This window comes from Panthera uncia, chromosome F2 (assembly GCF_023721935.1).
Source record: "Panthera uncia isolate 11264 chromosome F2, Puncia_PCG_1.0, whole genome shotgun sequence".
NCBI classification, from domain to species: Eukaryota; Metazoa; Chordata; class Mammalia; order Carnivora; family Felidae; genus Panthera; species Panthera uncia.
In genome coordinates, this window is record NC_064812.1 from 37,529,021 (window position 1) to 37,553,245 (window position 24,225).

The 24,225-nt window shown below is 33.2% G+C and overlaps 1 protein-coding gene and 1 pseudogene across 11 annotated transcripts in view; both read right to left on the reverse strand.

The window, feature by feature from the left end:
- Positions 1 to 24,225, reverse strand: part of VPS13B (vacuolar protein sorting 13 homolog B) — an 805,502-nt gene that overhangs the window by 380,142 nt on the left and 401,135 nt on the right. For 10 of the 11 annotated variants that reach the window (XM_049633567.1, XM_049633568.1, XM_049633569.1 and 7 more), the window contains exon 24: positions 2,155 to 2,375. The exons of the other annotated variant lie outside the window; for it this stretch is intronic. In XM_049633567.1, coding sequence (XP_049489524.1) covers positions 2,155 to 2,375 — 221 coding nt within the window. The remainder of the gene's footprint in view (positions 1 to 2,154; positions 2,376 to 24,225) is intronic. 11 annotated transcript variants of the gene reach the window in all.
- On the reverse strand, positions 4,917 to 5,042 carry LOC125924996 (uncharacterized; annotated as a pseudogene).

Genomic DNA, 24,225 nt, shown 5'->3' on the forward strand with positions numbered 1-24,225 from the left:
AAAATAAAAAATAAAAAAAATAAAAAATAAAAAAAATAAAATAAAATAAAATTATGTTTTCCCTTGAAGAGTACTTTACTATATCCACCTTTTTTATTGTCACTCAACCAAAATATGTTATTTCCAAGTGATTTTTGTCTTTGATTCACAGATTATTTAGAAGCATGTTTATTGTACAGTTTTCTAGATATATTACTGATTTCTAATATATTTTGACTGTGATAATATACAGTACTTTACTTTGATCTCTTAAACAAAATGAGAGAATGTCACCTGAAAAAAAATGTTCATTCCATGGTTGTTCAATATGGTGTTCTATAAATGTCAATTAGATAAGGCAAGTTGGTAGGGTATTTCATACTTTACCTCCAATTATTTTTTTATTTTTATCTGTTTGTTTTATCAATCACTGAGAAAGATGTTATAAAACTTTCCTACTATGTCTGTGGTCAATTTTTTTCATCTTCTATGTCTCCATATTATTATTTTTCATCTAGTTGTTTTATAATTGCTGAGGGAGGTGGCAAAAAAGTTCCTACTACAGAGTACTGAATAGAATCATCCATTTTTTCCCTTTAATTCTGTCCATTTTAGTTTCATATCCTTATTTATCTCTGGTAATACCTTTTGTTATGTTTATTTGATATTAAAATAAGCAAATCCAGCCGTCCTCTGCTGTTTGTATGGTATATTTTTCCTATGCATTTATTTATTTTGTATCCATTTTTTTTATATTTCAAGTGCTTTGGTTTTAAGCAATATATAATGGAATCTTGCTGTTTTCCCCACTCTGTCAATCTTTGCCTTTTAATAGGAGTAAACATTAAAGGAACAGTAAACATTTTTTTGTTAAAGGAGCAGATAGTAAATATTCTAGGCTTTGTGAGCCATGCTGTTTTCTGGTGCTCCTACTTACTTCTGCAGAACAGCAACCTCAGACAAAATGTAAAAAATGGGTTTTTGGCCTGCAGGCTTTAGTTTGCTAACTCATGGTCTAAATACTCCTAGTTAACATCATTAACATTTAATATAATCATTGGTAAGAATATCTTAGCCCTACCATTTTACTGTTTTCTGTTTCTACCCTCTGTTTTTAAACTCATGTTACCACTTCTTGACTTGTTTAGATTTGAATTTTTTTTTTTTTGGTATTTCGTTTTAATATGTCTATTGGCTTTGGGGGCTGTCTCTTGGTAGTTTTGCATTTTATTTTTAGTACTTATTTTAGGAGATTATAATATATGTTGAAAAACTTTCACAGTCTAGTCAGAATTTACATTGTGCCACTTCACATGATATTTAGAAATCTGGCAACCATTAGGTCCCTTAATTCATCTTCCACTAACCATGCAGGGAGAAGAGGAGAAGGAAGGAGGATGGTATCAGTAAGGAGGCTCTATAAAATATGAAATAATATTTGGACCCGCTCTAAAAAAACACACTCTAAAATTGGCTTAATTAGTGGTTTGTAATCACTAATGCTGAGAGAAACTTAGATCAACATTGACCTGTCAGAATCAACACCTATCTAAAAAGAGTTATTTCAAAATATAATTTCAAATAGTATTCAACACTGAATATCTATGTAGAAAGTATATCACAGTCTGCTTGAGGTGAAAGAAACAGATTATCTGTATGCAATTAGTAATTTGTAGACATCGGGGGTTGGAATTCACATGAAATTGTAACACGACAGATTTCAGTATGTTTGGCCTACAGCAACTAAAATGTTACAGGATTAGCAAAATATATTTCTTAAGTACTAAACAATGCTTTTAAAAAAATATTACATGTTGAGCAAAAGAAGTCCTGGGTGAGAATCTGGCTGAAAATTATATTTGATCACTTTAACAGTCTCTTCCAGTCTGATAATAAAGTAGTTCTTCAGCTTTAAACACTTCACATCTGCAACTGATTTCATTCTTTCAGCCAAAAGATGCATTTATGCTGCCACCATTACATTTTCAGAAGAGTTTAAATTACAAGACTTGAGAGAGCTTCAAAGCAATACTTAATCTAACCATTCTGATCTTGATGACTCTGTTAAAAATAACTTAGGACACGAAACAGAAGAGAAATCCTTCTCAAAATTGATAACAATTGTTCTTAAATCACATTATTTTAAATTTCCTTTCATAAATCAAATATACTAACCTGAGGATTTGAGCATTTTATCTGAAGTGACTCTAGGTCAACATGGAGACAGACAACAAATGAATGCCTTGTATCAGGTCCTGTAGGAAGTAGTTTTTGAGATGTAACAGCTAGAGTAGAGGTACAACCCATAGGTTCCACTAGGCAAAGTGTCACTTGTTTTCCAAAAAGGGTATACATGCTGAAATGATGCAAGCTGATAGTCCAAGGAAAAGCATTACCTGATAATAAGAACAAAAGGCAGTAGAGAAGCACACATATAAAATATAGTTGCTGCTTGATAGTAAAGGGTCTATTGTCTATTTTTGAAATGTGAAACATTTACTATAGCATCAAAAAAGCAAATATACTATCCCAGAGACAAATGTGGTAAATAATTTAACTGCTATTTAAAAGTAACCTTTGATAAATGTTAACATTTGCATTTATTATAACACTACTGTAACAATAATTATATACATTATACAACATGCAGAAATAGCAACACACTACTATATCAGTAATTATACATATTATAAAACACGTAGAAATAGAACTTAAGGAAATGAGATACAGATATAAATAGAAGTCTGACTTCCTCTTCTTTCATCCTAGTGGATTGCATCGTGCAATTGCTGGGGATGTATTCATTTTACCTTGGAGACCACAGAAAATGTGTTCTATCGGGAAAAGACAATGATTTTTGCATGGAGTGAAGGTGACCACAGATCTAGCTGAGGAATAAGAGAGGAAAAGAATAATCTATTATGGTCTCTTGGACTACCTGTACCAGAATCAGGTGCGTCCTTATATAAGCCACAGATTCCTGATTTTTAATTTGGACTTACTTAATCAGAATATCTGGGGGTAAGACCCAGGATGCATTTGGTATCTTCATTATTATGTATAATATGTTATTTTTAAGTAAAATATACTTGAGAAAAAATAAGCACTCATAAATTTCAGGAGTAAAAGCAAAATTCCTTTTCTTCTTTTACATTTTTTATTAATGTAGCAGAGATTGATATAAATTATGAGATAAAGCCATTTTTTAATGCAGCTATAAAGTACTTTGTGAAATGACTTTTAACCGTATACTTAGTATTGGAATATTTATTAACACTTATTCTTTAGATGTCAACTGATGCAAATTAGATTACTATGACATAGTGTTGACTTTGCAGTTCTACTAGCACTTGTATGTGTAGATATTGTAGACATCTTTTTAAGTAGCCAAATTATTTTTAATAAATTGAAAATACTTAATTTCTAATTAGAGAGTTACTAGTACCCCACTGAAGATAAATTAGGAAATAGAATAAAGAAGAAAAATCAAAATCAGTCATAAACTAGAAAATATAAAGAAGGAAAGTTAAAACCAGTCAAAATGAAACATACTAATGCCTCAATAAAGATAAATTAGAAAATAAATAAAAAAGAAAAATTGAAACTAGTCAAAACCCTGCTGCTCCAAATAACTATTAACATAGTTTTATTTCCTTCTTGTTTTTTCTCCGTTGTACTGGATATGCCCACACAGAGCCAGGGTCACACTATATTTTTAGATTCAGGTTATTTTCCAATGCTTAATTACTAACTGAATCATTTATATTTAAATTCCATATATATGGGATATTTATTTATATGTAATATAAATAAGCATTTAAACTATAAATGGTGATCTTAAGTATATTCAGATTCTTACAAGTTTGAACACTCAAAATACCTTGACCAAATATAGCTCATAAGATTAAAACTAGAATCTTTGAAATTGAGTCTTGGATAATAGAATAAATCTAGCTACACAGGAGACCACAATAACTTGACTGGAAACAATGAAAACTGCATAATAATGTGTGGTCAGCACTGTGGTACTGTGCCTGTCTTAAGACTTAAAATATTTGCCCCCAAGAAAGAATGACAAACTTTAAATCATCTGTAACTAATTCTAAAATTATTTTAAAACCTACACAAAGTGCTATGCTATTTACAAAATAAATACTTTGCCAAATTTGTCTTAAAATATTCTGGAATGATTTCAGGTCACATATTTTAAAACTGGTAGTGAGCTATATATAGTTTCTCAAATTTTATGATACCCAAGAAATGTTAAATGGTAGTTATGTTGGATGAAGAGCACCACATTTAAATGTTAAATTAAGAATGAAAATCCCAAATGACATTAGTACTATCTCATATGTGTCTCTGCTTCTTCTTTGGAATGAGACCAATAATTGAAATTTGGTATATCATATTCTAAGTCTTAAACAGAACCTTTAAAACAATAGTTTATGCCCATTTATTTAGTATGCAGATTGTCTTTTTAAAAAGTACACTCTACCTAGAAGATGAGATCTTAACATGTACGGACAAAAATTCCTACAATTAATCATTCTGAAAAAATTATCAAAACAACAAATCGTTAGCTGCAAAAATATTCCTTTTACATGCACATGCACACAAAATAAAAACACCTTATCATTTATAACACTGGGAATATAATGTTCTAGGGTATCCCTAAAATATGCTCAGACATCCACAAATGACATTCCAGAATCATTCATTATTCTGAGACCTTCAAGACTAGTATTTTACTTGAACTGTAAAGTTCTAATGCTGTAACATGTTTTATTTTAGATAAACTATTGATGGAAGAATTCACAAGTTTTCAAAGTATCTAAAAATAGCAAGAAAACTAAAAACAAAAAAAATTGGTAATGCCATTTTGTGTGAATTTGTAAAAACACTGTTTTTGACAGAGAAAAAGATATCAATAAAATAATTTTCAAGAAAATTACAAATATACAATGATGTGACTCATATTAAATAATCTGGGAAAAGTTTTCAATTAGCAATAATCGCGCCTCGGATAAACCTCATTGGCTACGATACTGCCACTGCGCAAAGCTTAAATAATCTGAAAGAGCATAATATAACTGGGCTATGGGGAAAAGTAAATACATAAAGAAAATTCGGTAAGACTGTGTGCTACATGTGTCAACAATGGGGAAGGGGCACTGGACTTCATTAGACAATATTAAGTTACAACTGAGAGAAATTTTAAAAATTATCAGTGTGGATTTCCTTACATTGTATTGCATGATGATTTCACACATATTAGAAACAGAAGATAAAAAACAGGTTTAGGTAACATGGAAAATTACATATATATTACACACACACACTCAAAAATTCCTATTATCAATGTTGGGGTCAGTAAACAGTGACTAATTATCAGACCCTCATCACGTGAATTATAAATTTACTTTCTGATCTTGAATCTTGGTGGGTAATGATCAATAATCTGAAAGGTCTTTCCCTTTCTAAAGATGCTCTACTAGACTACAGGAACTTAGTCTTAGACTACTGTACATACTTAGTTAGGATCAAGGTGAATCACTTTACTAACATTAATATGGCACATAAAAGTAGGTCAATACTGGAGATACTCTCATTTTTCTTTTTTTAATCTTAGTCACTAAATGTCTTTATAAGCAAACAACAAAAACGTCTTCTAATTTGTTTCCGTTATGTCCCACAATTCAGCATGACTCAAGCAGGTTTTTATTTCAAATATGAATTGATAATAACAGAAATATTTTATTATCTAATGTGAGGTTAACGCTTTGGAGGAAGATACACTTTATTCTACATACATAAATGAGCCAAATCTGCTGCCATTGTTTTCCCAAACCACTTAGCACTTGACTGATTTAAGACAGTTAATATAAAGGGTTCTTTAATTCTAAGTGATGTTAATTTAAATAATGAATATAACAAATTTTCCTGGCAGAGAGCAGCCAAAATGTCTATAAAACAGGTAAAATGAAAAAGAGTAACCTATAGATTTATTTGCTCTGCAGCCAAGAATTCTACATTTGGAACTTATATAACTCAACACAAAAAAACCAAATAATTGACAATTAAAAAATGGGCAGAGGACCTGAACAGATATTATTCTAAAAGACATACAAATGACCATACGTATGTGAAAAAATACTCAATATCACTAATTACAGGAAAATGCAAATCAGAACCACAAAGAGATACCATCTCACACCAGTAAGAATGGCTAATATCCAAACAGCAGGAAATAACAAGTACTGGTGAAGATGTGGAGAAAAGGTAACACTTGTGCGCCCTTGTTGGGAATGCAAACTGGTGTAGCCACTATAAAGAACAGTATGGAAATTCCTCAAAAAATTAAAATGAGTTAACATATGATCCAGGAATTCCACTGTTGGTTATTTACCCAAAGAAACAAAAGCGCTAATTTGAAAAGATATATGAATACCTATGCTTATTTCAGCACTATTTAAAACAGATAAGATATTCAAACACATTCTGAAAGAAAAACAAACACACGTTCTCTTTTTACTCCCTTCTCCACATTTTATATATATGTTGTAATATTTACACCTTTTTATTCATAATGTTCTCTAATTATGGCCATTACTTTTCCAGTTAAAGAAGTCCATTTAAAGTTTCTTGTAAGGCTGGTTTCGTGGTGATAAACTCCTGTATCTTTTGTTTGTCTTGGAAACTCTCTCCTTCAAATATGAATGATAATCTTGACATAATTTTCCATGTTCGAACTTAAATGACAATCATATTAACATAGACGATTTACTTAGGATGTTATATAAGAACCTCATGGTAACAAGAAACCCAAAACCTATGATACACAAAGAAAATAAAGAGACAGAAAGACAAACATAACACAACAGATATGCATCATTCACAAAGGAGAGGAAGAAGAAAGGAACAAAGAACTACAAAAACCACCAGAAAACAAAATTTTTAAATGCCAGTAAGTAAGTTCATACCTATCAATAATTACTTTAAATGTAAATAGTCTAAATGCTCCAAGCAAAAGACATACTGCAACGGAATGAATAAAAATCAATACTCATCTACATGCTGCCAACAAAAGATTCACCTCGGACCTAAGACACATATAGAATGAAAGTGAAGGGATGGAAAAACATCCACTATGTAAATGGAAGAAAAAAAGTCAAGGTAGCAATACTTGTGTCAAACAAAACAGACTTTAAAACAAAGACTGTAACAAGACAATAAGGGCATTGCATAATGACAAAGATATCAATCCAAAAAAAAAAAAAACATATAACAATTGTAGGTACTCAAGCAACAATGGGGCACCTAAATATATTAAGCAAATATTAACAGACATAAAGAGAGAAATTTATGGTAATAATAGTAGAGGACACTCCACTTATACCAATGTATAGATAACCCAGATAGAAAATCACTAAGGAAACAATGGCTTTGAATGACACAATGGACCAGATGGATATAACAGAAATATACAGAACGCCCCATCCAAAACCAACAGAATATTGCATTCTTTGCAACTGAACATGAAACACTCTCCAAAAAAATCACATTATAGGCCATAAAACAAGCATCAATAAATTTAAGAAGAATGAAATGAGAATGGGAAGCAGGAGACAGATGCACAGCTTTCAGTAACTGAAAACAGCCACCTCCTCAGAGAGAGGAAGGCATTCATGCAAAGTGCAAGTGTAGGTAGGTATTGTCCCTAACCGTATCCTTACGAAAAAGGAGATGCACATTTCTAAATGCATTTCATGAAAGCCTTTTGTATATATAGCTTGTGTTTTGCTACTACATGTAAACACCATGATTAGCAAATAAAAATACTTTTATAAATGCTTTCAAAACAAAAGACTGAAATTATACCATGTATCTTTTCTGATAACTATATGAAACAAAAAATAAATCACATGAAAAAAGTGTAAAAAACACAAATGGAGATGAAACAACATGATACTAAACAACCAATTGGTCAACAAAGCAATCAAATAAGAAATAAAAAAATACACGGAGATAAATGAAAATGAAAACACAAAGGTCCCAAATCTTTGGTATACAGTGAAAGCAATTCTAAGAGGTAATAATACAACAACACAAGCATTCCTCAAGAACCAAGAAAAAGCTTAAATAAACAATCTAACCTTACACCTAAAGGAACTAGAAAAAGAAGAAAAAACAAAACCCAAAGGGACTAGAAGTAAGGAAGTAATTAAGATCCAAGCAGAAACAAATGACAAAGAGACCCCCTCCAAAAAAAAAAAAAAAAAAAAAAAAAAAAATCAATGAAACCTAGGGCTAGTTCTTGAAAAGATAAACAAAACTGACAAACCCTTAGCCAGACTCATCAAGAAAAAGAGAAAGGACTCAAATAAATAAAATCAGAAATGAGAGAAGTAACAACTGACACAAAAGAAAGACAAAAGATTGTATCAAACTACATGGCATGTAATATTAAAAGTTACATGCCAACAAACTGGACAACCTAAAAGATATGGATATGGATAAATTGCTAGAAACATAACAGTCTTCCAAAACTGAACCATGAAGAAATAGAAAATCCTAACAGACCATTTACAAGTAACAAAAGTGCACTGCCAATCAAAAAACTACCAAAAACCATAAGTCTAGGATGAAACGGCCTCACAGGTGAATTCCACCAGACACTTAAAGAAAAGTTAATACCTATTCTCCACAAACCATTCCAAAGAATACAAGACAAATGAAAGATTCTAAATACATTCTATGAGGCCAATATTATGCTGATAGCAAAACCAGACACCAAAAAAAAAAAAAAAAAAAGAAAAAAAGAAAAAAGAAAAGAAAAAAAAGGAAAAGAAAAAGAAAAGAAAGAAAAAAGAAAAAGAAAAAAATAAAGAAGGAAAGCAAGCAAGCTACAGGCCAGTATCCCTGAAAAACATAGATGCAAAAATCTTCAACAAATAATAGCAAACTGCATACAACAATATATTAAAAACATAATCCACTAAGATTAGGTGTGACTTATTCCAGGATGAAAAGATGGATCAATATTTGCAAATCAACCATCACCATGTATCACATCAGCAAAAAAAAAAGGATAGAAACCCTATGTTCATTTCAATAGATGTAGAAAAAGCATGTGACAAGATTCAATATCCATTCATGATACAACACCTAACAAATTGGGGTTAGAGGGCATACTTCAACATTATAAAGGTCATATGAAAACCCCCCAGCTATCACAGTCAATGGCAAAAAATTGAGAGCTTCCTCTAGAAGATTAGGAACAAAATAAGGATGCCCATTCTCACCACTTTTACTCAACATAGTACTGGAAATCTGAGCTAGAACAATCAGATAAGAAAAAGAAATAACAGGCAACTGTAGCAGAAAAGAATTTAAACTGTCACTGTATTCAGATGAAATGATACTATACACAGAAAATCCTGAAGACTCCACCAAAAAACTACTACAAGGCATAAACAGATTCAGTAAAGTGGCACAATACAAAAGTAATGCCTAGAAATGGGTAGCATTTCTATACACTAAGGACAAAGAAAGAGATACTTTAAAAAAAACCATCCATTTATAAAACTGTACCAAAACGAATAAAATATCTAGGAAAAAACAACCAAAGAGGTACAAAACCTGTACTCTGAAAACTATAAAACACTGATGAAAAAACTGAAGACAAAGCAAACACAGAAAAAGATACTGGATGGATTGGAAAAATACTGTTAAAATGTCCATGGCACCCAAAGCCATCTACAGATTCAATGCGATACCTATCAAAATACAAATGGCATTTTTCACAAAAGTAGAATGAAGAATGATTAACATTCGCATACAATTACAGAAAACTCCAAATAGCCAAAACCATCCTGAGAAAGAACAAAGTTGCAGGTATCACAATACCAGATTTCAAGATACGCTACAAAGCTATATATCAAAACAAAATGGTACTGGCACAAAAAAAATCTACATAGATAAATGGAACAGAATAGATAGCCAAGAAATAAACACATGGTCAATCAATCAATTCAAAGGAGGCAAAAATATATAATGGGGAAAAGACAGAATTTTTAAAATATGGTGCTGGGAAAACTGTACAGCAACATGTAAAAGAATGTAACTGGACTACATTCTTTTTTTTTAATGTTTATTTTGAGAGGGGGAGAGAGGGAGAGAGAGGGAGAGAGAGGGAGAGAGAGGGAGGGAGAGAGAGGGAGGGAGGGAGAGAGAGGGAGGGAGGGAGAGAGAGGGAGGGAGGGAGAGAGAGGGAGAGAGGGAGAGAGAGAGAGAGAGAGAGAGAGAGAGGGAGGGAGAGAGAGAGAGAGAGAGAGCGCGCGCGCACAAGCAGGGGAAGGGCAGAGAGAGATGGAGAAAGAGAATCCCAAGCAGAATCCATGCTCTCCACACCGAGCCAGGTGCAGGACTCAATTACACAAACCATGAGATCATGGCCTGAGCCAATATCACAAGTCAGATGCTTAATCGACTGAGCCCCTCAGGTACCCTTAAAGTGGACTACTTTCCAAAATCAAACACAAAATAAACTCAAAATGGATTAAAGACCTAAATGTAAAACCCGAAACCATAAAAATCCTAGAAGAGAGCACATGCAGTAATTTCTCTAACACTGGCGGTAGGAACTTTTTCAAGATACATTTCCTGAGACAAGAGAAATAAAAACAAAAATAAACTACTGAGACTACATCAAAATAAAAAGCTTAATTTTTTTTAAATTAAAAAAGTGTAAAAATAAAAACCTGCACAGCAAAGGGAATAATCAACAAAACTAAAAGGCAACCTATGAAAAGGAAGAAGATATTTGCAAATGCTGTATCTGATAAAAGGTTACCATCCAAAATAAATAAGAAATTCTACAACACACACAAAATCAATAATCCAATTAAAAACGGGCAAAAGACATGAACAGACATTTCTCCAAAGACATACAGATGACCAACAGACACATGAAAAGATGCTCAACATCACTCATCATAAGGGAACTGAAAATCAAAACCACAATGTAGGAAAACAAGAACCCTTATGCACTGTTTGTGGGACTGCAAATTGGTGCAGCCACTGTGGAAAAGACTATGAAGGCTACTCAAAAAATTAAAAATTGAAATACCATATGATACAATAAATTCACTCCTGGGTATTTACCCAGAAAAAATGAAAATACTAACTCAAAAACAACTATGCAAGCTTATATTTATTGCAGCATTACTTAGAACAGTCAAGACATAGAAGCAACTTGAATGTCCATCAACAGACAAATGGATAAGGAAAATGTTCTGTGTGTGAGTATACATACACAATGGAATATTACACAGCCATAAAAAGAGATCATGCATTTGAGACAAGATGGGTGGACCTAGAGGATATAATCATAAGTGAAATAAGTCACACAGAGTAGGCAAAGTGTCACATGATTTCACTTTTATTTAAGAAATAAAATGAAGAAACAAAGATAAAGGGAGACATACACAAAAACACACTCTTAAATACAGAGAACAAAGTCATTGCCAGAAAGAGGGTGAGGGAGGTGAAATAAACGGGATTATCACAGACTTATCCTGAGGAGCACTGAGTAATGTATAGAATTGTTGACTCTTTATATTGCACAACTCAAACTAGTAAAATGTCGTTAATTATGCTTTAATTAAAAAGGGAAGAGAAAGGGGATGCGTGGGGGGTTCAGTCAGTTAAGCATCTGACATTAGCTCAGGTCATAACCTTGTGGTTTGTGAGTTTCATCTCAGCACTGAGCCCTAAAGAGCTCAGAGCCTGGAGCCTGCTTTGGATTCTGTTTCTCCCTCTCTCTCTCTCTGCCCCTCCCCAGCCCCCCCTGAAAAATAAACATTAAAAGAAAAGGAAAGAAATGAAAAATGTAGGCCACAACAGTAGATCCATGGTGGTCTAAGGAAAAAATAAAATGAGCCTATCAACAGAAATTAGCCAACCTGAAAAAAAAAAGAAAAAATATTGAAAAATTAACAGAGCCACAGAGATCTAAAGAACAACATCAAGCATACTAATATAAAAGTGACATAAGACCCAGAAGGCAAGAAAAAGAATAGAAAAATATTTGAGGAAACAATGCCTGGAAAATCCTCAAATTGATAAACAGCATTAATACATATATCCAACCAATTCAAGTCCAAAGACGATAAATACTAACACACTAACACCTAGATTTATTATAAGCAAATTGGTGAAAATTAAAAAACAAGAGAAATTCTTGAAATCAGAGGAAAAAAAAAAACCTAATTTGCATATAGTGGAAACTCAATACGTTTAAAAGTTGATTTTTATGTAAAATAATGAGAGTTCAGAAGGCAGTATGATCAATAACAGCGAAATCATGAAAACAGCAAAAATGTCCATCAATAGATGAATGGATAAAAAGAAAGTTGTATGTATGTATGTATGTGAGTGTGTCTCTTTCTCTATATATAGACACACACACATATAATTATGTATATTGTAGTAATATTCCAGTGTGTATGTGTGTGTGTATATATATACACACACACATATCCATATATACACAAGTACACATATACATACATACATACACACAATGGAATATTAGTCATAAAATGAATAAACTCTCACCCTTTAAAATGACATGGATGGAGGTAGAGAATATTATGCTATGTGAAATAAGTAAGAGAAAGACAAATACCATATGATTTAACTAATATGTGGAATTAAAGAAACAAAACAAATTATTACAGGGAAAAAAAGAGAAAGAGGAAAACTAAGAAAGTAACTCTTAACTATAGCAAACAAATGGATGGTTACCAGAGGGGAGATGGGATGGGGGGATGGGGGATGGATGAAATAGTTGATGGGATTTAACGAGTACACTTATAATGATCACCAGGTGTTTGTATAGAAGGGCTGACTTACTAAATTCTACATATGAAACTAACTGAAATTTAAAAAAAAAAACTAAGAAAAAAGAAGGGAGTGAAAAATCACATTCCAATATAGGAAAGAAAATACACTGTAAAGCAAGAACTCTATAGTCAGAAAAAATTATGTTCCAAATATTAACATGAAAAAAAAATAATCCCAGATGAACAAAGAGCTGAGAGAACTCATTGCTAGCAAAGTGCCTTATAAGAAATACTAAAGTAAGTCCATCAGGTGTTAATTCAAACCCACAGGAAAAAATGAAGATAAATGGATATGATCAACATGGTTTAATATGAAAGAGTACAAATGTATTATTTCCCATTTCTCTTATGTTCTTTAAAAGGCAATTAATTATATAAAGCAATAAATATAATACTGTATTGTTATGATTCATAGAGATATAATCTGTGTGAACAGAATGGGGTAGAGAACTTAGAACAAACTTTCATAATTTACAAGAAATGAACTAAAAGGGGAGTTAAAATAGTGGAGTTGGAGGAGGATCTTATGTTTGCCTCATCCCTCAAACACAGCAAGATAATTATCAAGTCATTCTGAAAACGGAGGAAAACGATATGAGAATAGAATCAACAACACAATTAGAAGGAGAAAAGAGGCCATATCATGGAATGCAGGAAGTGAGGAGATGTGATTTGGGGGAGAAAAGAATCATGGGTGCTACAGAGGGGAGAGAGCTCTGATCATGGAGAGAGGGAGGGAGGGAGAGAAGCATGCAGATGATTCCCCAAGGAAAACACTTTCCCAAAACCACTGACTGGGGAAATGAGAGGAGCTGATTATTTTAAGCTTTTACAAGCAATGGAACTGAAAGTCTAAAGTTTTAGAAGTTCACACCATCACTCCAGTCAAGCCTGGTGAGTGTAGTGGTGCTCCTATGGAGAAGGAGGGCAGAAGTCTAAGGGTGAGCAGTGTGTTCTGAGACTCCCCTGGGTCATGCTGGTAAAGACAGTTCCCCTTCTTGGAGTGCATTTGATGGTACTGTCTCTCAGGGGACAAAAGAGTTGGTGGGCACCATTGTGTGGCTGCATTCATTAGCAAATGAGCTGAGACACCGACTGAGGGCAGCTAACCTGGAATCCAGCTTTTTGCTGCGCCTCAGCAGACTCCCAAGCCCCTGCACGTTGGTGCAACTGCCGTTGTAGAACAAAATAGCACCAGCTACAGCATGGTGAAACCCTCCCACAGAGGATGAGCATGGGTCCAAGCCATGCCACATTCCTAAAATTTGGAGTTTTGAAACCCACACATGTGCCTGAGGTAAAACACAGTAGCTCTGCACTACCAGGGAGTCAAATGACTCAGAGAGAGACACATTGAAGGCAAGCATCTGACAAAAGCCTGGGATGCAAGAGAGGAGATTGCTCTTCTCTGAGGGCTTCCTGAACAGTGGAAGGTACAACCTCCCCCTCCAGAGAAGAGAGCAGGCTGATGTTGTTTTTATCTCAGGTATCATCATAGCCAGATTTCAGTAAGTGGAGGTTTTAGATGATGACACTAAGCCCCACCCCTTGTGTACTGCAGGTGTCTTTTTTACTAGGGCAAGTGTGATTGAGAGCCAGAACAACAGTGGACCTCTCCCCCAGAAGACCAGCACAAACACCCCGCATGTTCCAGGTCTACTGACCAAAGTGCTGCAGAGCTTCAGCTCTAGTGGAAATAAGACAAGGCACATGCTTTCCTAACACACAAAAGACAAAGTCATAGACAAAATGCAAAGACAGAGGAATTCATCCCAAAATAAATAACAAGAAGAGGTCACAGCCAGGAAGCTGATCAAAACAGATATAAGTAATATGTTTGAACCAGAATTTAAAACAATAATTATAAGGATACTAGCTGAGCTTGAGAAAAACAAAGAAAGAACCAGAGAGACCCTTACTACAGAGATAAAAGACCTAGTCAGGCTGAAATAAAAATGCTATAAATGAGATGTAAAACAGAAAGAATGTAATAAGCACAAGGATAGAAGAATCAAAGGAAGGAATAAGTGATATAGAAGATAAAATTATGCAAAATAAGGATGCTGAAAAGAAGGAAAGAAAAATGTTAAATCACAAATGTAGACTGAGGGAACTCAGCAACTCCATAAAGTATAATAACATTTGTATCATAGGAGTCCCAGAAGAAGAAGAGAGGGAAAGGGAGCAAAAGGTTCATTTTAGCAAATTATAGCTGAAAATGTATCTAATCTGGGTAAAAAAACAGACATCCAAATCCAGAAAGCACAGAGAACTTCCATCAAAATCAAGAAGAGCCTGCCAACACTAAGAAATATCATAGTAAAATTTGCAAAATACAAACATAAGGAAAGACTCCTGAAAGCACCAAGAGAAATCACTAACCTACAAGGGAAGACAAAACAGATTAGCAACAGATCTATCCACAGAAACCTGGCAGGCCAGAAGGGAGTAGCATGATATATTCAACATGCTGAATGGGAAAAATATGCAGCCAAGAATACTTTATCCAGCAAGGCTGTAATTCAGAATAGAAGTAGAGATAAAGAGTTGCCCAAATAAAACCTAAAGAAGTTTGTGACCACTAAACCAGCCTTGCAAGAAATATTAAAGGGGACTCTTTGAGTAAGAAAGACCAAAAGCAACAAAGACTAGAAATTAACAGAGAAAATCTCCAGAAAAAAATGACTTTACAGGTAATACAATGACACTAAATTCATATCTATCAATAATCACTCTGAATGTAAATGGACTAAATGCTCTAATCAGAATACACAGGATATCAGAATGGATGAAAAAAATACTCATCTATATGTTAGCTAAAAGAGACTCATTTTAGACAGATACAGACTGAAAGTGAGGGGGTGGAGAAACATCTATCATACTAATGGACATCAAAAGAATGCTGGAGTAGCCATACTTATATTAGAGAAATTAGACTTTAAAACAAAGACTCAAGAGAAGAAGAAGGGCATCATAAAGAGGTCTATTCAACAAGACGATCTAACAACTGTAAATACGTATGCTCCCAAATATATACATACATATATATATGTATATATATATATACACGTATATATATATATATACATATGTATGTATATTACATATATATACGTATTATACATATATATGTATATATATAATACGTATATATATATATATATATATATAAATTAATGACAAAGATAAACTCATTGATACCAATACAATAATATAATAGTAGGGGATTTTAACACACCACTTACAACAAGGGACAGATCATCTATGCAGAAAATGAACAAGAAAACAATGGTTTTGAATGACACACTTGACCAGATGGACTTCAGAGAGATACTCAAAACACTGCATCCTAAAGCAGAATACACATTCTTTTTGAGTGAACATGGAACATTCACCAGAATAGATCACATACTGGATCACAAATCAGGTGACAAGTACAAGAAGACAGAGATCATACCATGGATATTTTCTGACCACAATGCTATGAAACTTGAAGTCAACCACAAGAAAAAATTTGGGAAGACCACAAATACATGGAAGTTAAAGAACACCCTACAAAATAATGAATGGGTTAACCAGGAAATTTAAAAAAAATTTTTTTTCAGTGGATTAAGATGAAAATGAAAATGCAACAGTTCAGAATCTTTGGGATGGAACAAAGGTGGTCACAAGGTGGAAGTATATAGCAATGCAGGCTTACCTCAAGAAGCAAGCAAAGTCTCAAATACACAACCTAATCGTAAGCCTGAAGGAGCTAGAAAAAGAACAAATGAAGCCTACAGCCAGCTGAAAAAAGAAAATAATAAAGATTGGAGCAGAAATAAATGATATAGAATCTAAAAAGAAAACATATATAACAAAACTAAGAGCTGATTCTTCGCAAGAATCAGTAAAATTGATAAACGGGCAGTCAGACTTTTCAAAAAAAAAAAAGAGAAAGAGTATAAATAAATAAAATCATGAATGAAAGATGAGAGATCACAACCAACACCACAGAAATAAAATAATTATAAGAGAATACTATGAAAAATTATGTGCCAACAAATTGGGCAATCTGGAACAAAGAGATAAATTCTTAGAAGCATACAAACTACCAAAACTGAACCAGGAAGAAATAGAAAATTTGAACAGACCCATAACCAGCAAACAAATTGTATCAGCAATCAAAAATCTCTCAACAAACAAAAGTCCAGGACCATATGTCTTCCCAGGGGAATTCTACCAATCATTTAAAGAAGAGTTTGTCTATTCCTCTTAAACTGTTCCAAAAAGTAGAAATAGAAGGAAAACTTCTAAACTCATTCTATGACACCAGCATTACCTTGATTCTCAAACCAAAGATCCCACTAAAAAGGAGAATTACAGGCCAATATCCTTGATGAACAGGAATGCAAAAATTCCCAACAAGATACTACACAAATTGAATCCAAAATACATTAAAAAATTATTCACTGTGATGCTCTGTCTCTCTCTGTCCCAAAAATAAATAAAAAACGTTGAAAAAAAAAATTAAAAAAAAATTATTCACTGTGATCATGTGGGATTTGTCCTGGGCTGTAGGGGTGGTTCAATAATTTAAAACCAACAAGATATACCACATTAATAAAAGAAAGGATAAGAACCATATGGCCCTCTCATTAGATGCAGCAGAAAAAGCATCTGACAAAATACAGCATCCATTCTTGTATTTTTTTTCAAATATTATTTAAATTCTAGTTAACATACACAGTGCAATATTGGTTTCAGACACAGAATTCAATGATTCATCACTTACACACAATACCCAGTGCTCATAATAAGTGCTCTCCTTAATAACCATCACCCATCTAGCACCAACCATCCATTCTTGATAAAAACCTCAACAAAGTAGGGATATAGGGAACATCTAAACATCAAAAAGGCCATATATGAAAGACCAACAGCTACTACCATCCTCAATGGGGAAAAACAGACAGGTTTTCCTTCTATGGGGAAGAACAAGACAGGCATGTCCACTCTCATCAATGTTATTTAACATAGTACTAAAATTCCTAGCCTCAGCAATCAGACAACAAAAAGAAATAAAAAGCATCCAAACCAGCAAGGGAGAAGTTAAACTTTCACTATTCCCAGATAACATGATACTCTATGTAGAAAACCTGGAAGGAAAAGACTCCACCAAAAAACTGCTAAAACTGTTAAACAAATTCAGCACAGTCACATGATATAAAATCAATGTATGGAAACCTGTTGCATTTCTATACACCAATAACAAATCAGCAGAAAGAGAAACCAAGGAATTAATCTCATTTACAAAAACACCAAAAACCGTAAGACACCGAGGAATAAATGTAACCAACAAGGTAAAAGATCTGTACTCTGAAAACGATAGAACACTTATGAAAGAAACTAAAGATGACACAAAGAAATGGAAACACATTCCATGCTCATGGATTACAAGCAAAAATATTGTTAAAATATCTATAATATTCAAAGCAATCTATGCATTTAATGCAGTCCTTATCAAAATACCACCAGCATTCTTCTCAGAGCTAGAAAAAACAATCCTAAAATTTGTATAGAACCACAAAAGACTCTATTGAGTCAAAGCAATCTTGAAAAAGAAAAGCAAAGCTGGGGGCATCACAATTCCACAGAGGGAAGGGAAACAAAAGCAAAAATAAATTATTGAGATTTCACCAAGATAGAAAGTTCCTACACAATGAAGGAAACAATCAACAAAACAAAAAGGCAGCCTATGGAATGGGAGAAGATATTTGCAAATGAAATATCTGATAAAGGATTAGTGTACAAAATCTGTAAAGAATTTATCAAGCTCAACACCCAAAAAACAAACAATCCAGTGAAGAAATGTAAAGACATGAATAGACATTTTTCTATAGAAGACAACCAGATGGCCAACAGACACATGAAAAGATGCTCAATATCACTCATCAGGGAAATACAAATCAAAACTGCAATGAGATACCACCTCACACCTGTCAGAATGGCTAAAATTAACAACACAGGAAACAACAGATGCTAGTGAAGATATGGAGAAAGGGAACCCTCTTACAGTGTTGGTAGGAATGCAAACTGCTGTAGCCACTATGGAAAAGAGTATGGAGATTCTTCAGAAAGTTAAAAATACAACTACTGCATGACCCAGCAATCAAGCTACTAGGTCTTTACTCAAAGGATACAAAAATACAGATTTAAAGGGGCACATGCACATATAGCAGCATTAACAACAACAGCCAAATTATGGAATGAGCCCAAATGTCCGTTGTCTGATGACTGGATAAAAAAGATGTGGTAAATATAGACACTGGAGTATTACTCAGCTATCAAAAAGAATCACATCTTGCCATTTGCAATAATGTAGATAGAGTATATTATGCTAAGCAACATAAGTCAGTAGAGAAAGACAAACATCCTATGATTTCACTCATAAGTGGAATTTAAGAAACAAAACAGACAAACATAGGGGAAGGAGGGAGAAAAGAAAAGGAAGCAAAGCATGAGACTCTTAACAATAGAGAACAAACTGAGTGTCGAGGCAGGGGGAAGTGGTTGGGGGATGGGCTAAATGGATGATGGGTATTAAGAAGGGCACTTGTGATGAACACTGGCTGTTATATGTAAGTGATGAATCATTAATTTTTAAGTTTACTTATTCATTTATTCTAAAAGAGAGAGAGAAAGAGAGAGAGAGAGAGCCAGCAGGGAAGGGGCAGAGAGAGGGAGAGAGAAAATCCCAAGCAGGTCCACACTGTCAGTGCAGAGTGCTACCTGGGTTCGATCTGACCAACTGCAAGATCATTAATTCATTCATTCTACTCCTGAAATTAATATTACACAAATTTTAACTAACTAGAATTTAAAACAAATTTGAAAAAAAAAAGTTCAGTTTAATCCCTATGCCAAGAATATTACCACATTCAATAAATATTTTTGAATCAGTTAAAAAAGTTTGCAAACTTAAATATTTTAAAGTATATGGCAGATAGGGCATCCAATATTTCCCCCAAATTCTCAAATCTTGACAAAGCTGATTTATCACAATTGGAAAACTGGAATAAAAACCTGAAACAAAAAAAACAAAAAAAAGAAAAGAAAAGATTAAGTTAAAATATATCTAAGTTAAAGTGTGATAAATTCAGGAGCATAATAATACAATTCCTAGAGTCACCTTTAAAAAAGTATACAGTAGGGTGTATACCCTGGGTGGCTCAGTCAGTTGAGTGTCTGACTTCTGGTCAAGTCACGATCTCATGGTTCGTGAGTTTGAGCCCTGCATCAGGCTTACTGCTGTCAGCATGAGACCTACTTGGAATCCTCTGTACCCCCCTTTCTCTCTCTCTCTCTCTGTCCCTCCCACACACTTGCTCGCTTACTCTTTCAAAAATAAATACATTAAAAAAAAAGATAAAATCCAGTTTCCTCAGAAAAGAGAACCATAATTATAGAAAACAATACATAGTAAAAAGAAAAACTGATGGAGAAAATAGAATCGTACACTAAAATATACATTTCAGATATAGGAGGCAGTAAAAAAAGATCAGAGGAACAAAATACACAAAACAAAAAATAGCTAATGACCTATTTTATTCAAATATATCAATAAGACACAAAATATAGATGGTCTAAACACCTCACTTAAAAATAAGGTATTTTCAGACTGCAAAAAAAAGCAAGACCTAACTAAATTAATTACCTTCATTCAAAAACAGAACTACATTTAAAGTAAAAGGATGGGCGGGGGTAATATGGGTTGCTCAGTCAGTTGAGCATCCAACTTGAGCTCAGTTCGTGATCTCAACATTCATGAGTTCAAACACTGCATCAGGCTTGCAGTTGTTAGCCTGTCAGCATGGAGTCTACTTTGGATCCTCTCTCCTCCTCTCTCTCTTCTCTTTACCTGTTGACACACTCTCTCTCAAATATCAAATAAAATATTTTTAAAAATTTAAAGTAAAAGGATGGGAAAGATACATCATAAAACTATAAGCATAAAAATACTGGAATAACTATAATAAATAACAAAATAAATTTAAGAAAGCATTATAGAAAGAAAGACATTTAATAGGGAAATATATAAAGCAAAACCTGACAAGATTTAAAGACTAAGCAACTAAACAGTAACACTTGAATATCTCAATACTCCACTCTCAATAATAGAATAAGTAGATAGAAAGTCAGCATTGGTACAGAAGAGTATAAAGCAATATCAACCCATTTGATCTAACTGACATACATAGAATGTTGCACCAACTACTGTAGAAAATTCACTGAAGCACATATGGAACACTCTCTGAAACAGACCTTATGATAGACCATAATGCAAGTCTTAATATAGTTAAAAGGATTGAAATTATTAAATATATGGTCTAGACCACAATGGGACTAAATCAGAAAACAGGAAAAAATAGAAACCTGAAATTTTCAAATACATGGAAGTTAAACAATGCATGGTTTCTAAATAACCGGGGGCCAGAGAAGAAAGCATAAGGGAAATTCAAAATATTGTGAAGTAAATAACAGTATTTGGAAATTAGAATAATGCTTAAAGAAAAGTTTATAGTATTAAGTGTCTGTATCATACATTTCATATCCATAACTTAAGTTATCCCCTTAAGAAACACAACAGAAAAACAATAAAGCTAAAAGTTGATTCTATGAATAGATCAGCAATGTGATAACCCTTTAACTAGACTAACCTCAAAAAAAGGAGAATCCACAACTTACGAAAATGAAGAATTAAAGGAGGAATATTACATCAACCCTAAAGAAATTTAAAAGGATTAAAATACAGTATTATGAACAATTCTGTATGCCGCAACAATTTAGAAAACTTAGATAAATGGATAACTTTCTAGACACAATTTATTAAGACTGACTAGAAGAGGAACAGAAACTCTGAATAGACCTAAAACAAATAAAGTGAATTATTAATTCAAAAACTTTCTACAAAAAAAAGGTCTACCCATTCCCCAGGCCTTCAAGGGTGATTTTTACCAAAATTAACAAAATAATGCTATTTGTCCAGGAACTCTTCCAGAAACAGAACAGGTTGGAAAGACTTCCCAATTCATTCTACAAGGCTAGCATTATCCCATTATGAAAACCAGGGCAGACGCTGCCAGAAAACTATAAACTAAAATCTGTCATGAAAATATATACAAAATCCTTAAAAAAAAAAAAAAAAAAAAAAAAGTAAACTGTGTCCAGTACCATATGAAGAGATGATACACCATAACCAAGCAGGATCCATCTCCAAATCCAAGATTAGTTTAATCATTTAATCAATTAATTATGTAAAACTGATTAATATGCAACATTAATAGTAAAAGACACACACACCAGTATCTGAATGGTTTCATAAAAGCATCTGAAAAATTTCAAACCATTTCATGGTAAAAAGCCTGAAAAAATTGGGAATAGAATGGATCTTTCTCACCCTGATGAAGGACATCTATGAAAAATACATAGCTACCATAATACTTAGTGGTGACATTCTATAGGCTTTCTCTCTAGATTTGGGAATAAGGCAAGGATATGCATTCTCATTATTTCTATGCAGCATTGTACCGAAGATTCCAGCCAATGTACTAAGGTAAAAACAAAATAAAAAATTAATGACATGCAGATTGGAAACAAAGAAGTAACAGAGTCTTTATTCATAGATGGCATGGCTCACTTTATAGAAAGTTTCAGAGACTCCACACTAACAACTAGAATAAACAAGTCTGGTGAGGTCACAGGATATGAGGGAAATATACAAAATTATACTTTTAGATACAGGCAATGAAAAATTTTAAAAATGAAAATAAGAACATAATTCCATTCACAGCAACTTAAATGCATTTTAAAATTTTAACAAAGGACATGCAAGGCATTCAAGACACTGAAATCTGCAAAATACTGCTGAATAAAATTGAAGACATAAATAAAAGGAGAAACATTTTAGGATCATAAACTGAAGAACTCAACATTGTCAAGATGGGAAATATCCCCAATATTTCATTTATAAGTTAAATGCCATTCCTATCAAAGTCTTTGCAGGCTCTTTTTTGTAGAAACCAATAAGCTAATGCTTAAACTTGCATAGGAATGCATAGAATCTAAAACAGACAAAATAATTTCAAAGAAAAAAAAGGAAGTTGGACGACTTGTATTACATAATTTTAAAGACAATATAACACCACAGTAATTATCGCTGTGTGGTACAGGCACAAGGATAGGCATATAGATCAATGGAATAGAATTGAGAGTACAGGGGGAAAAAAGTGACTTAGATTTATGGTTGACTGATTTTCAGCAAAGGTGCCAAGACAGTTCCATAAGGACAATCTTTTGAATATGATGCTAAGAAAATTAAATATCTGCATATAATAAAATGAATTTAAGACTCTTATCTCACATCATACAAAAAAAATACATCAAAAAGGACCATAGACCATATTGTAACAGTTCAAACTAAGTCACCCAAAGCACAATTAATAAAGAAAATGAAAGAGGATTTTATTAAATTCTAAAATTTAAGTTATAAAACTATTAGGAAAATGCAAATTCAAACTATGGAAACAGCCTCAGTGTCCATCAACTGATGAATGGATAAAGACAATGCAGTATATATACATAATGGAATATTACTCAACCATAATAAAGAGAATGAAATCTTCCCATTTGCAATAATGTGAATGGAGCTACTGAGTATTATGCTAAGTGAAATAAGTCAGTCAGAAAGACAAATACCATATGATTTCACCCATATGTGCAAGTTAAGAAACAAAACAAACAAGCATAGAGGATAAAAAAGGAAAGAGGGAGAGAAGCAAATGAAGAAACAGACTCAACTATAAAGAACTGACAGATACCAGAGGAGAGGCAGGTGGAGGGATGGGTAAAATAGGTGATGGGGATTAAGGAGTGCACTTGTTGTGATGAGCACCTGGTGATGTATCAAAGTGGTTAATCACTACTACATTGTATACCTGAAACAAATAACACTGCAAGTTAACTAACTGGAATTTGAATTAAAAAAAAAAAAAAAAGAAAATGCAAACAAAAGCCCCAACCTAGAAGAAAATATTAGTAAATAATATACCTGAAAAAGGACCTGCATCTAGAACATATAAGAACTCTTACAACTCAAAAATTAGAAGATAACTAAAAAATGGACAATTTAAATACACATTTCACTAAGGAAATATGTAGTAAGTACATGAAAAAAGTCCATAACATTAGTCATTACAGAAACGCAAACTGACTGCCCCAATAAAGTACCACATACTCTTTTAGAATGGCAAAAATACCAAGTCCTGGCAAAGATATATTGAAAGTAAAACTCTAATACGTT